General features: G+C 33.6%; 1 protein-coding gene across 2 annotated transcripts in view; it reads left to right on the top strand.

Moving 5' to 3' along the window:
- Nucleotides 1–16,384, top strand: part of LOC100372028 (calcium-dependent secretion activator 1-like) — a 76,880-nt gene that overhangs the window by 40,086 nt on the left and 20,410 nt on the right. For both annotated transcript variants that reach the window (XM_085496824.1, XM_078010913.2), the window contains exons 3-10: nucleotides 258–412; nucleotides 981–1,074; nucleotides 2,433–2,551; nucleotides 13,267–13,515; nucleotides 13,963–14,029; nucleotides 14,435–14,543; nucleotides 15,200–15,400; nucleotides 16,033–16,169. In XM_085496824.1, coding sequence (XP_085352950.1) covers nucleotides 258–412; nucleotides 981–1,074; nucleotides 2,433–2,551; nucleotides 13,267–13,515; nucleotides 13,963–14,029; nucleotides 14,435–14,543; nucleotides 15,200–15,400; nucleotides 16,033–16,169 — 1,131 coding nt within the window. The remainder of the gene's footprint in view (nucleotides 1–257; nucleotides 413–980; nucleotides 1,075–2,432; nucleotides 2,552–13,266; nucleotides 13,516–13,962; nucleotides 14,030–14,434; nucleotides 14,544–15,199; nucleotides 15,401–16,032; nucleotides 16,170–16,384) is intronic.

The raw sequence follows: 16,384 nt of genomic DNA, 5'->3' as shown, positions 1-16,384 counted from the left end.
TACCTAGGGACACTGAAGACAAATCACCATCTACATAGGGATACTTATAACTACGAGACTGAGTACATTATAGGCTGAGGGGCATCTATCACAAATCCCTGCTTACTTAATAGGGACGCCATAGACAAATCATAAAATATTTCTAGGCTATATCGGATTAATGAGGTTCATAACAAAAATCCTTGCTAATATGTGTTAGTGAGAAATTTAAGTTGTGCATGAGTTAATTAATCTTTTGCAACTAACATTTGTGACAGACACGACATGGTCCGAAATTTATTGTGAAAGAAATGGAAGGAATGTACGTGGAAGAACTCAGGTCAGCGGTGAATTTACTTATGGCGAATCTTGAAAGCCTGCCTGTCTCTAAAGGAAACACAGACTCAAAGTATTCCATACAAAAACTCAAGAGGTCAGTATACACCCAAACTTCACTGTTCCATCATGTGTACCTTATTGCTGCAGGTATTGTCACAGTTAAGGAAACAGCGCCCTCTTGTGATTGTCAGAGTGCCCTCTAGTGGTTGGAATTAAAAGAAATATCCCCAGTGCTACATGCTTCTAAAGTGGACTGTGTCATTTTTCGGGTGAGGGTGTGGATACTGATGCTGAATAACACAAATTGTGTGGAAATTTCATTTCTGTTGGGTGTTTCTTTCTTCTTCTTGTTTTTCTGTGAATGTGTTCATAACCACTACTTTGTATGTAATAGTCTTGTTCCTTAAGCTGCATGTCTGTCATTATGCATGTGCTTTCCGCAGAGACATAAAGCATAACCCTGCCTTGTTGCAAAGTAACCCTAAACGAATGTATTGATGATTTATATTTTGCTATTTGTCGTCTACAAAGAATTGCGAGTGAAATCAAAATATATAGCAGTGTTTGGTTAACTTACTTACCAATCTTTCTTGGTTCTTGAATGTACATGATTCTAATGTTGGCTTGATTGTATATGCACGTTGAACTCACTCGTAACACAGGGCACAGAACACTGCGGTATCCATGATGGAAGTCACCGAGGACTCTGAACCGACACTTTCAAAATCGGATGTAGTTTTGTCATTCACACTGGAGGTAAGATGTAACCAACAACTAACCCATAGCCACAGTATGTGTGTGTGTGTTTATTGTTTTGTTTTTTTGTTGACCATATCAGAGGTTGCGCTAGGTCTGTTGACTACGTCATCAAATGCATGTTTAAATGTGTTAAATTCTTCTTCCACTTTTGGAATTGCAAATCAAATTTTTTTTTAAACAAAAATCACTCTATGTTCGCCAAAATCAGTGCCAAGAGAACGCAATCGGTAATTCACCTTTAGCATTGCATTAAAAAAATGCTGTCAATATTTGAAAATTCCTGGAGAACTGCGATTCTTATTAGTTAATAACAGACTTCACCTGTCAGGGAACGTTGCTCCAGATCAAGTCATGCAATGAAATATTATGGCCAAAATTGTTTTGCATCAAGATTTTGCATAAGATTGTAAACATTCAACAGCAAAAATAATTTTTAAAGTCTTGATTTGACTTTGATTGTTTTTCCACAGACCATAATAATTTTGATATTATAAATTCTGATGGTACATGGATAACATTGTAATAAAATGTGTGAATTTCTACTTGTTTCATTGTACGAGTGTTTAAATAACAAAGAGACATGATATTTTCTTGAAACTGGCACATGGTGAGTGAAAATTGTCATTTTGATGATTTTTTTGAGGGGGTGCTGGATTGCCATGCTTTTAAAAACACAATTATTGGAGCTGGGTATGGTAATGAAAAACAGTTTTGAAAAAAGTTTTCAATATGAGGGAAATTACAATAGAAGTGTAGCATTGTGACGCCTGTGTTCAATCTTCCTTTTGTGGTACAAAAAAGTGATAATATATAGTAAAGCCAGTCAAAAAAAAAGAAGAAATTTTATTCGTTATACATCATGTCACAGATATACTGATATATTGGTTTGACGATCCTTTTCAAAGTGGCCTAATGGTGGCTATTTTTGTGCTAAAAAACTTGTTTTATTTTTTAGATCGGATTCTGAATGGCTGACTAGTGGCCATTTTGTTTTAATGAATGGGCTTCTAGAGCCATATCTCTGACATGCTTTGACTATGTTCAAATTTTATATATTCATTGTACATATATTCATAATGGCTGATTTTGTTTTAATTAATGCTGTTCCAGAGCAATATCTCTCAATACTCATTTGACGATCAGATACAAATGTCAATCATTTAAATGTTAAACAATCATCATATTCCTGACATGTTTATATTCCAGCTATATTACTATAAACAAAACTTTATATCTTAAATTTGATAACTAACGGGGACTGTGCCATGCATGGCTTGTTGCATTTGCAATGAACAAGGATTTTTTTTATATGATTTTTTTATTTTAAAATTTCTTTCTTCATTGTTGTTTAATAGGTCGTTGTCATGGAGGTACAAGGGTTAAAACTCTCAGCCAATAGAATAGTATATTGTACTATGGAAGTTGATGGAGGAGAGAAACTACAAACAGACCAAGCCGAAGCGAGTAAACCATGGTAAGTGATAAATTATTATAAGTATTATTATTTATTCGGCCAAGTAATTGAAGTATTGTTTGGAGAGGCCAGAGTATCCATAAAATGAACTCAATGATTGTAGCTTTAAAGCCAGTCAGTCAGTCAGTCAGTCAGTCAGTCTGTCAGTCTGTCAGTCAGTCAGTCAGTCAGTCAGTCAGTCAGTCAGTCAGTCAGTCAGTCAGTCAGTCAGTCAGTCAGTCAGTCTGCCTTACTTCCCCATCTGTATGTCAGACACATACAGGCGTGAGAAAATAATTTAGTTAAAAACACAGTAACTTTAACGAAATTCCAGCCTTTCTAACGTCCTTTGTATTAAATCGTGAAATCATTTTTCAATCATCACTGCAAGAGTTTAAAGTATTGCAGCAGAAATTGTCACGATACACATGGCACCATGCTCGGCTTTGTCACTGAATGTTTCGTATGAATAGAAAAAAAATAAGTTTGTACTATTCTTGGTAGATGTTTCCAAATCCTGTCGCAGAATACAGTGCTATAGATATGCAAGAGAATCTTTAAATAATTAAACATCTTTGAAAGATTATTCTAAAAATAACTACAAGCAACAAATAATTTACAAATCTTCAACAAGGCATGTTATCACTAATTAGTAGTCGAGTCACTGGGTAAGTAATACTGTATTTGCTACGACTAAAACTACATTAAATTTGCATCACTGGTTTTGAAACACAACTATGAAAATACTGTGTACCACAAATGTTCTCGATTCAAGAAGGCTTTTTATATTTGGTAGCTTTTCACTGGTGTCCTAATGATGGGTTTGCAATAAATTTGGAGAAATTTTGTAATTATGAAGGATCTTGAATAATCAAAATCATAATAATTTCCATTGTCGAAATTTGAATGATTAACAATGCGATTGTATTATTATCGATACAAAAAGACTCCATTATGCGTTTTATGGTGATGATAAAGCTGCGTTATACTTTAAAGTGTTATTGGTATTATTATCACGTTTATTTTGAATTATTCTAAATACAAAATTCATTAATGATATGAATTACATATTAATAATTGATATTCCAATCAGTATATGATTATTGATCAAACATGCATATCAAAAACGTCATCATTTTCACCACCAACCTGTAGCTGCGGCATTTTGTAAATTTTTGTGGTTTTCAATATGTTTTTAATTCTCATTCGAACAAAGTTCGAAATGGGGACTTATAGTTTGGTCTCCATCTGTCCATGCAGAGTCATATTTCAGAACCCTGTGCACCAAATCTGTTCATTCTTTGAATGTGCCTAGTACTTTATCTGGAACATATGCCCATGTAGCGTTTTTTTTGAAAATGTGGTACCTTATGCATGCTTTGTCAGTTTTTGTTCAAATTTGGTACAGACATTATACATGTTAGGATACATGTCTATGATGGTTCATTTCACGATCGGATTTATGATAGCCATTTGGCAGCCATTTTGTTTTTTGAAAATGTGGTATCTTATGTATGCTTCCTCAGTTTTTGTTCGTATGACCCCGGTAGGTACATACATTATATATGTTATGATATAGGTATATGACGATTGGTTTCGCGATCGGATCAAAGATGGCCAACTGGCAACGATTTTGTTTTTTAAAAATGTGGTATCTTATGCATATTTTGTCAGTTTTTGTTCAAATTTGCTTTTTGACCATACTACTATATCGCCAAGGCTTAGTAACCATTTTTAATCATATTTGGCACATACATCATACATATTGAAATAAATGTTCATGTCAGTTTGTTCCATAATTAGATCAAAGATGGCCGACTGGCATCCATCTTGTTTTTTTTTTATCCTTGGACAGGATTTGTCAGTTTTCAAATTTGATATAAACATTATACATGTTAAGATACTTAAGATGATTTGTTTCATGTTCCTGTACATGAGCCTGGATTGTTAATTCTGGACCAAATGAGCGTCACTTTTTCTTGGCTTCAGATCTTGGTCAAAATAAAGAAGATGTTGGTTTATTTTGTTGACAAAAAGTTGGCTTGGACCTCCAAAGAGTTATTAATTCTTTATAAAAGAAACTCTATGTTAGGTTTTAATATACTTGCCATATCTTTTATCACTTTATTATTTACAAACCAACAAAGAAATGTAATAAATTTAGAGCTATAATAAAGATTGTTATTATTATTTTTATTATCCATCATTTGAATAAGGAAACCTTCTCATATTTAAATGAAGGAAATTGTGATATTTTTCTTTTTAAATATAAATATGACTGTCTGCAGAATGTAAATGGAATGAAAACAATCTTTGTCAGTAATTTATGGTTTAATGAAATTATAATAATAACAGCCTCTATAGAAATTGACGTCTTTCCCACTGAAAGGAAACACTGTTGTCATCAGGGCCATTCAGAGTGAAAATGTTGTTTCCTGTTATCATTGTCCTTAATCTGCGACAGGTAAATTCAAGGTTGAATGAAAATTAGATTAGATTTGATTATTCTATACAGTGTAATATGTATGCCTAATGTTCCGATGTCAATTTTGTAACTTACTGTTTCTGTGTATTGTTTTGTTGCATTTTCAGCCAAGGTGCATTGATCTTTCAATCTCAATACAAGATAACCTTCTTGTCTAAATAAAAAAAAATCATGAGATTCATTCAGTCGAAAAATGGGTGGTGATTGTCTCAAACATGTGCACTTGAAATGGGTCCCATACTACACATAGCAACCTAAACACATGCGAGTCGTATGCGGTTTTGTATTTACACAATATTTCAATGAATTCTAAAGAACATAGTCGCGATGATCACCATCCTTTAAATAAAGCTTTCCTTTCTTTCGTAATTATAGTATCTGAGCAAGTAGATGCGAGGACGAGGAGATTAGAACGCTGTTTAAGGAGCAAAGAACAAGTCTTGTAGCTCTCGCTCTTAGCGAGATCTTGACGTCCATTTTCGTCTAAGGTCTACGTAAACAAATATTACACATTAGAGTTTTGTAATAAGAGAATCATATGTATTCATCTTATATTTCATAACAGTATTCAGAGATACAAGATATTTTAACCACAAGAACCTCATGAAAGATTGGCCTGTTTTGGTGTTGCATAAACTAGTTCTTTAACATACATTTTTAATAACAACATAAATCGAAAGTATGTGTTAAATAGAACGAAATTGGATGATACATTTTTAATCAACTTTGTTATTGTTTTCTGTTTCCAGGAAGTACATAAATCATAGATATTGTGTACCGAACAGTACAAAATACTCAGTCAGCATAGCCGTAATGAATAACTGAAATTGTGGTTGCATGATTTAATTGATCTCAAATGAAATCATACATCAATTACTAATAATTTACTATTGTTGTCCGTGTCACTATAATTAAATTTCTTTGACTTGAGTCAACTTATGAATTTTAATTTATTTTTGTTGTCCCTAAAGTGGAGATTACAGTGACAGTTTAGGATGATTTGCACTTAACATCTCATTATTGCAAGATTTATGAAGACACCTTTGTGACTCACTCTAATTAGAGCAGAAAAGCCATAAATTAAAAGACAGTCAAAGAGTGACATTTCCAGTTCCAATTTAATTATAATGCTTCATTATCTAAGCTGGTGAGGTTCATGACCGAGTGGTGACAACCAAGTTAGATCTCAAGGCTGTGGTGGCGCTATAATGCTTTCATTCATGTCTGTTTGTCATTTTGCCAGTTTAGGTGGAATGCAATCAAAAATGAAGATTCCAAATTAAATGATTGTTGATACTTTTATTGGGAAATTATAATAATATAAAATATTATTATAATAGTATAATACAAAATATGTTCAACAGTTTACAGAAAACATGGCACACACCGTGACTGTTACTGTTATGCAGTAAAGCCAAACTTTGTCTCCATGTGATCGTACAGTTTTGTTTTTATAACTACCACACTGGGCTACATTTGACTGTTGTATTTTGCCATCATGTTATGAATAATCAAGATTTTCTGATTTGTGATCTTTCAAAAGATGATCAGAACACTGCACATAAATTGATAATGGTCTTCTCATGTCATTTTCATCCCAGAATACGGTGAACAGTATATTTCCTCGACCTTAGGCCGTACATCACGTCTGCTTGTAGACGATTATAATGTTTCATTTGATTGGGTGGTTATTAGTCCAAAAACGGGGACTTATGTTTTGACCTCCATGTGTCTGTGCATGCGTGTGTGCGTGCGTCCGGACCTGTATCTTAGAAATGCCTTGACCAATCACAATCAAACTTCAAACATACATCATACATGATATCATACATATGCACGTCAATTTGTTTCATGATCTGATTCAAGATGGCCGAATGGCGGCCATTTTTGTGCTAAAAATCATCAAAATCAAGCATTTCCCGGTTGTTTACAGATGGATTTTGTTCAAACCTTGTATATACATTGGACATTATAGGACCTTGATGAACATCATTTTGTTTTACGATCTGATTTAAGATGGCCGAATGGCAGCCATTTTTGTGCTAAAAAATCATAAAAAGCAACCATTTCTCGGCTATTTACAGATGGATTTTGCTCAAACTTGGTATATACATTAGACATTATGGGACCTTGATGCAAATAATTTTGTTTTTCAGATAATATTCAAAATGGCCGACTGGCGGCCATTTTGTATTAATCAATGTGGTTCTCGTGCCATATCTCCAATATATTGTTTTGACTGATTATGTTCAAATTTTAAATATTCATTATACATCATGTTATAGATATATTAGTTTGACGATCCAATTCAAAATGGCCGAATGGTTGTCATTTTTGTTCTAAAAAATCATCAAATATCAAGCATTTCTGGCATTTATGGATGGATTTCGTTCAAACTTGGTACATACATTAGACATTACGGGTTCCTGATGCACGTCATTTTATTTTTCAGATCAGATTCAAAATGGCTGTCTGGCGGCCATTTTGTTTTAATGAATGGGTTTCCAGACCCATATCTCTGACTTGTTTTGTCTGATTATGTTCAAATTTTTAATATTCATTATACATCATGTCACAGATATACGGATATATTGGTTTGATGATTTTTTTCAAAGTGTGCTATTTTTGTGCTAAAAAAATCCTCGAATATCAAGCATTTTTTGCATTTATGGATGGATGTTGTTCAAACTTATAACACACGTTAGACATTACAGGTTCCTGATGCATGTCATTTTATTTTCAGATTGGATTCAAAATAGCTGACTAGCGGCCATTTTGTTTTAATGATTGGGCTTCTAGAGCCATATCTCTTAAATACTTTGACTGATTATATTCAAATTTTATATATTCATTATACATCATGTTATATATATATATATATATATACTTGTATTCAAAATGGCTGATTTTGAATGCTGTTCCAGAGCAATATCTCTCAATATGGACAAGTACTTGTTTGAGGATCAGATACAAATGTCAATCATTTTAATGTTAAAAAAATCATATTCCTGACATGGTTATATTCCAGCTATATTACTATAAACATAACTATATATCTCAAATTTGATAACTAACGGGGACTGTGCCATGCATGGCTTGTTATATATCCATGAATTTATTTGCGATCGATTGAACTGAGCATGTTTCCCCCATACAATTAATTTTTTGTCGGTAATTTACTCTTTCATATCAATGTCTTCATTTTATTATGGCTTATACGACAGGTTGTCAATTTTTTGACGCTAGCCTTGAATGAAATAAATGAATATGATTAGAATTCTTTATTATTATGGAATGAATTACGATGTTGACGTGTTTACATTTGAGATGAAATTACCCAAGATGTTGTTTATTAATTAAAAAGCTGCTGCTAATGGGACTGATGTTGTCAGATGAAGTGTAATTGGAATGTCATGAAAGGGACAAGATCCAATCCTTGTCCATTGCGTGATTAAATTGCATCTGACAAATCATCATTGACGCGATGTCATGGTGTATGTCATTCATTTCATACAGGGAGACTGGAATTCATGCAATATAGACAATTTTTCTATTCACTCCGCAACGTTGCATCATTATCAATATTGCCGGCAACTATTGATCTCTTTTTCTTTATTTCCGCCTTAAAAATTTCATAAACTTTTTTGAATTCATTTTTCCCCAGAATACGTTTCATGTCAAAGCATAAACGAAAAATAAGGTGTCATTTTTTTTTACTTTTTTGAAACATAAAAAAACTATCTATTCTATTTGTTCTGTTGGGGGAACGCTGCCGTTTGGAGGGTCTTTGGGCGCGGGAATATTTTGTGTATAGTAATGTGAGGGGTAAGAGTATACTGCATTTTTAGTGACAGAAAGTGACTTTGTTTAATTGGAATCTACAATATTAAACTTTATTGCCATTCCCAGCATTGCTGGCAGCCGTGGGATGAATACTGGGGTAGTACATTACAGCGATCCTAAGAATTATGTGAACAGTCATTAGTCATTGACACTGTTTGAATCATTCCATTATCACACTAGATGAGGGTAAAGTGCATTTTTTTTCAAAATGAAAAGTGTTCATTAGAATATATGAACAGGTTATTTTGAAGTGTTTTAATATTTCCTGAATTACATACAATGTAGATATTAAAACAAGAAATGATTATTTTTTAAATACATACGCAAAGATTGCAAATCATTATGTTCATTTCCCTATGAAATAGTAAATCATACATAGCACGCCATCTGTCAAGTGACACTGTCAACTCGGGTACAAAGTAAATGCCTGAGTGCCGACAAAAAGTTGCGAGCCATCTTGGTTACTTCCAGAATAATTCTCAGAATAATTGCAATTGTCGTGATTCAATGAAAATAGAAAAAATAGTCAAATGGCTTTTGTGTCAAAAGTCCACTAATTGTACCGTCTGGGCTTTCAATTTACATATACATGTATAAAAAAAGACACGGTAGACAACAGTGATATTCATTGCCAGAAACCGTTATCTGGTATAACAAAACAAGTGCATTATGGGTAAGATGATTGATTGATGCATAAAATTGATGGCGTAATTAACGCAGTGATGCAGTGAAATGGTGGGTAATAAAACCTGTCCATTTATTCTTCATGTTATTTTCACAATCAATATAAATAAAATGAGATCATCTGATTTCTTTTACCGTTTGGTTTTATTTTATGCTGTCACTGAACTACTTTTTGCACAATAAATTAGTCAACTATTCATGAAAAGTCCAATTTTTGAATGATGTAGTGAAAAAAATCATTTCCAAAAATGTGCATTTTTGCATTTTTTCTGACAGTTGACCTAATTTTGCTCCCATAGCCATTTATCAGTCATGCTTTTAGCGCAACATTGAAACAATAACACGCAGACTATGTATGATGCCTTACATACGCACATCAATTTTCATTACCATTTGATTAATTGTGGCTGCCTGGCGGCCATTTTGATCCTTAAAATTGCATTGCTGAATTCTGATACTTCATCATGGTATCAGGATCATGCATATTGGGTTAAAGGCGCCCATTGTGTTTTTTTCGGGATTCGAACAAAAAAATGGACGACTGGTGGCCATTGTTTGATTCAATTACAGTACATTGCCATCACAGCACTATTTAGCCACAGTCAGCTGGCATCGGTGTCTCTGGGTGTATATGATAAAGGGAAGTTGTGCAACCAAATTTGCCGAGTTCGCAGTTTTTCGCCAATAAAAAAATAACTAAGGCAAAAACTCACGGTTTTTCAGCATTTTTGTAACATTTTCACCTTTAATAGGTCGAATACTGTTGGTTGAACTTGACACATTGCCTGCTGAAAGCCTCCATGGACATACCAAAGTCAAGAACACCTGTCAGCAGACAATGTATTCTTGTTTTTGTGTCAGTTTTGGGGCTTACCATCGATAATTGATAACTGTGTGTAAATTTGGCACGCATCAAACATCGATCCCCTGAGTCCTTATAAAGTATGGTTCCGTAAAACGCTCAAATTCATAACGTTCAGCCAGTCTGCAAGCTTTCAATAAAACTTTACAACATCAAATAAATTCCACATTCCTTCAGTGAATTATACGACATATAAAAGGAGATTCAATTCGTAGCATCTGCAGACACCTGCAGACTCGCAAACACTCTGTGCGCAATCAACCAGCGTCACTGATGAATGAAAGATGATGTAATCAAAAGACGCAACATGCCGTACCAAAACATCTGTTCTGATGGAAATCTACATTCTGAAAAGAAATTCATTACACTAGAAACATTCGTTTCAATAAAAAGATGTTTATAATAATATTTAAAAGTATATTTTAGATGAAAGTCGCTCTACTTATCTTTCTTGCAGAGAATGATTGTTTTTTTTTCTTGCATCAAAGCCACTTACCGAGCACATGATGAAATTCTAGTCTCCTCCAACTGAACTGATTTCTTGTAGATAATATTTTACGCGGGAGATTATTTTCTTGTCAATCCCCGATACCTCGAGGTGATTTCTTTTTTAGTCATTCAAGCCTGAGACTCACTTGAGGGAATTTTTTTTTTTTTTTCAATTGGTTATGAGAAACGAAAAGTCTGTTTAGAGCTTCGCAACACTTCTTTTGTGAGTACACCTGGGTATCCTGTTGAAGTGAAGGCAGGAAACATGCTACATGTGCTGAGCATTTTTCTTTACTTTCAGAAAATTGAGATTGATGGTATTTCACTTATCGCTGAACCTGGGGGCTGCAAATCTTGAAATGCTTAATTAGAACTTGATACAAAAAACCTTTCCCTCTCTTTCTATGGGAAACTTTGCGTGTAAGACTGCTTTCATGGATAACAATCGTTATTGGTAACAAAACGAAAAAAACAGGTTTAGTATGTCAATAAATAATACAATGATGCAGTTTCAACAAGTACAGTTTCCTCCTTAAAATATTTGCCATGATTGACTTGAGCCCCAAATGCCAATATTTATGATTTTCCGCTGATATCTAAAGATCCGCTTAATATATTTAAATTAAACTTTAGTACATGGATAGTCTGGTATGCTCCACAGACCACAAACCATCTAAATATATAATAAATTTTTTTTTTTTTTTTTTTTGTTAACACATTTTTATTTTATTTTCTGTTGGTGTTATTCACTTCATTCATATGGATCAGAATAACTTTAATATTGTTCATCTCAAAGAACTTATCTATATTAGCCAACAGCCTTCATGCTTTAATAAGATAGTCTTTAATTTATAATTAATATTTAAGTATTTCCTGTGTTTATTTCATGCTTCCAATACCCTGAGCCCATGGGAGTTCTTTCCTAAGCTTTCTTTGATTAGAAAATGACTTTTTTAATCTGTTTTCTTACTTGCTCATTATTTTTAAAACAGCCTGCTTTTGATGAATTCAAATTTGAGTAGCTATTTGATGAATGTAAAGAGAAACTTTTACTCCCTTCACACGTAGTGTTCAAATACCAATGCAGAGTGTTAGTGGGCGAATTTGCCAGTCACTTAGTAGTGTTGCTTTCAGACAAGCATCCAGTACTGATAAAATGTAATTTTATACCAGCCAGTTTATTTTGCGATAAAAATTATTTCCAATATGTCTTTCATAGAATGATTATCCCTTGAGACAGTGAAAAAACAGTGAAATTAGTATGTATTTGTTCTTTTCAAAGTTGTTTACTCCAAGGTGTTACCCACCTTGACTATAAAACTTCCCCACTGAAATGTGTTTAGAATAATTCATTGGACTTGCGTGTACATTATAAATGGGGGAAACAGTTTGTAGAAATTTCAGTATAAAATTGTAATAGCAAAAATTAAGACAAGGGAACATCTTCCATTTGTGTGGAACAACTGTTTTTTTTTTATTGCACAACAAAAACACAAATATAGCACATTGTTTGTTATAAACGATTTTCAAAAATCTGGAGTGGTTTACAGCTCAAAATAATTGTATCCTCCACGACTTCCCGACTCTCAGATGGGAAGAACTTACTATAGTGGTGTTCCAATTTTTAAAAGCAAGCTCCGTTTGTTTGTCTGAAAGTAACATTGATAACTGACTGACAAATTTTCTCACTATTGCGTTGCATTGATGTTCAAATGATACACAAATTATAGGGATAGTAAATTGCACTCTAACAAACATCAAGATTAATTAAAACAGCAGAAATCTAATATTCACCACTTGGTGGCGCTATACATATAGTGGGATTAGAACCGTTTACTGAGTCATGTGTACTGTTTGTATTGATGATATAGAGTTTTGTTCTATTTCACTGAAATCTAAATACTCTAAATGAAAATACAGTGAATATGTGGAGTTAACTGTGCAATGTGTTGTTCTCACCACAAACTAGTAAAATTAAATTAAGTATTAAAATATCTATGCATAAAATCTGCTGAAATTAAATTTAGTGAATGTTTCTCTATTTATACTACTAATTAGTATGTTAAAAAAAAATGAATCAAATAAATTCAATATTCTAGTATATGCCCTTGTCTAGCCATACACATGTTCCTTGATTTCCGTTTTTCCATGATTCTGTACTCTTTCTTCAAATATTATCATGGATATGTATTTGTTTAGTAATAAAATGTCATTCAAGGAGATTTCTTTAATCTGGGAAGGAAAAAAATATTTTCCTCGCTGATCATGATATTTTTCCAGATTAAGAAACTGATGCCACCGTAGCATTCACCCAATCATTAGTCATCATTATTTTAAAAGTATATAATCCGTTTTTTTTGTTTTTTTTTGTAGCTGGGACACGCAGGGAGACTTTACCACAACACATCCACTACCGGTGGTCAAGGTGAAGCTTTACACAGAAAGTACAGGCGTTCTCAGTATAGACGATACGTTGCTTGGAAAAGTAGTGATCAGGCCGACACCAAATAGTCCCAAAACGCCGGAATGGTACAAAATGCACACTACAAAACATGTGACGGAAAATATTAAAATTAAAATTGCAATACGAATGGACAAGCCTCAGAATATGAAATACTGTGGGTAGGTGATCCACTTTTCTTTTCTCATATATTCTTCTATCCTGTTTCTAACTAAGTTAGAATTGTATACAGCCTGGTGTATGTTTTGTTGAATTATGTTTTGTTGAGTTGGATGGATTTTTGACTTCCGCTTACTGTGTGTGTAAAAAATTTGAAAAAAAAACATTGAATTGATTAAATAGAGACTTGATAGACTAGGGACAAAGTTTGCTAATTTCCTACCACGCCTATGTTAGCTAGCTAGACAACCACTAAAACTGGCTGCTTTGCAAATGGGCAAATGCCAGTAGGAGTGATGTAAAAATCAGCAGGTAGCCAATCAAAAATGTTTCTTTTAATTGAAAACAAAACCACATCACTGGTGATTGATTTCAATTTACAGTTTTAGCGTAGATTTCACAATCATGCATCTCACAAGATATTTTTCTTTTTCGTATGTATAAAAAAGCTTTCTTCTCTCGATGGGTAAAACTGTGTGGAAGAAATGGAAGAAACGTTTCTTCGTCTTGGTGCAAGTAAGTATACCGCAATTCAATAACTAGTTATCAAGAAACTTAGTCCAAATAATTCACGATTCGCACATTCTATGAGGGACATACCATTTCTAAATAGTTCGGTCTGTGGACTAGTGTTCATATAAACACTTCAGCTGCATTTAAAAAATATTATAAAGAGAATCATGTAAAGTTTGATTTCATTACGAATCGTAAGGTATCCTCAACTTGGATCTATATTTCCTTGATGAAAACGTTTCAATATGAATATAACAAATTCTTCTAAGCATTGAATGTATCTGCATTGCTTTTCTATGATGTCCCTGACACATTCATTCATGTTCATGTATATTTCTTGGTGGATGGTGGCATTTACTGCAGTAATAGTCGATATGGCTTCCATTTAACTGCTTGTCTTCTTCGTAGGTAAGTCAGTACACGTTTGCCATGTGTAGCTACCGAGAGAAGAAAGCCGATCCACATGAAATGATGCAAATTGATGGATACACGGTGGATTACACAGATCCAGTCATAGGTGCGAATACAATTATCTAATATTATACTTGATGTGTATGCTTCGAATGATAATGGAGAGTTTCGGTAGAGATGAGCAGGTGTCTGTTATTGTTGTCGTTGTCGTCGTCGTTAACATTTTTTGCAACTTTTTGTGTTATCAGCCTCTGTGGCATAATATGGCTCAAACCACTCATATACGACATATGGGAAAACTATTGGTCTGCAGTGACTGGAACAACAGATGAATAAAGAATAAATATTATTTAATTGTTCTCATTCCGCATGTACCTTAATTTCATTTAAATTAAACATGATAGTGATAAAACATAGTGCACATCATTTTTGCATGGATTTGATTACTCTGGTAACTCTTCGTTCAGAATCATGTCTGACTTCATTGACACTTGGTGAAAGTATACACTTTATAACATGTTGCTTTAAGTCTAGAATGACCGCCTGATGTGTTAATACTGTAACTTAGCATATAAAATCAATTATTCGAAGAAAGTAAAACTTTAAAAGCAGATGTTAATTAACAGAGAGTGTCAATATCTTTGACTTTTCCAATTTCAAATGAATTTGATCTTTTTTCACCTGCTCATGGTCAATTGAACAGTGAATAATTTTCACTTCTGTGTTAATAATAACAATTAAAATGCTCTTGTCATACTTTAGACCTCGAAGGAGGAAAACATTTCTTCAATGCAGTGCGGGAGGGTGATAGTATAGTATTTGCAACAGATGAGGAAGTCGAGAGGCAGTTGTGGGTACAGGCACTGTACAGAGCAACTGGTCAGTCACATAAACCAGTGCCGCCGACTACACAGACTACCACGGCAACGAAAAGTAATACCATTATATCTAGGTTACAAGGAGGTAACTGTTCTCATTTTATATTCTTAATTGTTACATTTTTTTTATCTAAATGGAGTTCAATTCAGATGTAAATTTAGATTAAGATGACATCAAGAAGATATTCAGACATGCGACTCTTATAATAAAGCTAGCCTAAACTGTGAGGGTGCCTGACTTATGAAAATGTCAATGGCGCCAGCGTAAATATTTTTGTGAAGTTTGCACCTATTATTTTCACATGACAGTGACATTGTGAACTTGCAAGATGCCAGATAATACTCTTTAAAGTTGTATTATCGAATATATTTTGTTTGTAGCATTTGATGTATAGAGCAGTATGTGCCGTATACCAAATGCACCAATTCGCAAGATTCGAGTCAGAAATTATTAGCGAACAACCGAAAATTGCTGAGCAATTATGTAGATTCAGCATTTTAGTGTGTCAACAAGTTCATGGACGTTTCTTCAATGTGGCCTACTTAATTAATCAAAATTTGATGAGTAGTAAGTTGGGAGATTTTAGGTGTTCCAGATAAAAAATAAATCAGATTCCAACACATGTAACTCACAATCGCCCTATCTGCTGATTCCAATTCATGGTTCATCTTAAGTTAATAATACCACTTTAATAATAAGTTTTCCGCTTGTTTTAGATGCTGACAGAGCGCGGAAGCACGGCATGGATGAGTTCATCGCTGCCGATCCATGTAAATTTGTCCACTCTAGTATCTTTGAACTCTTACAGAAATTGACCTTAGATCACAGGTTGAATGACTCGTACTCATGTCTGGTAGGTCAATGTCTTTGTGGAATAATGATAATTTATTTAATAATAATTTATAAAATATTAGTGTGAGCTATAAATTTACCTTTTACACTCCCACTATGAATAATTTTAAAAATATAGTGTACTTTGTATCGAACAACCAGCATATACTGATTCAATGAACATTTAATTCTTCTCTGAAACTATAAGACAGTTAGCATTCATATTGAGATGTTACT

The sequence above is a fragment of the Saccoglossus kowalevskii genome, chromosome 3, assembly GCF_978046115.1.
Source record: "Saccoglossus kowalevskii chromosome 3, keSacKowa6.1, whole genome shotgun sequence".
NCBI classification, from domain to species: domain Eukaryota; kingdom Metazoa; phylum Hemichordata; class Enteropneusta; family Harrimaniidae; genus Saccoglossus; species Saccoglossus kowalevskii.
Note: the sequence above shows the minus strand (reverse complement) of the source record. Positions and strands in the feature narration are given on the sequence as shown.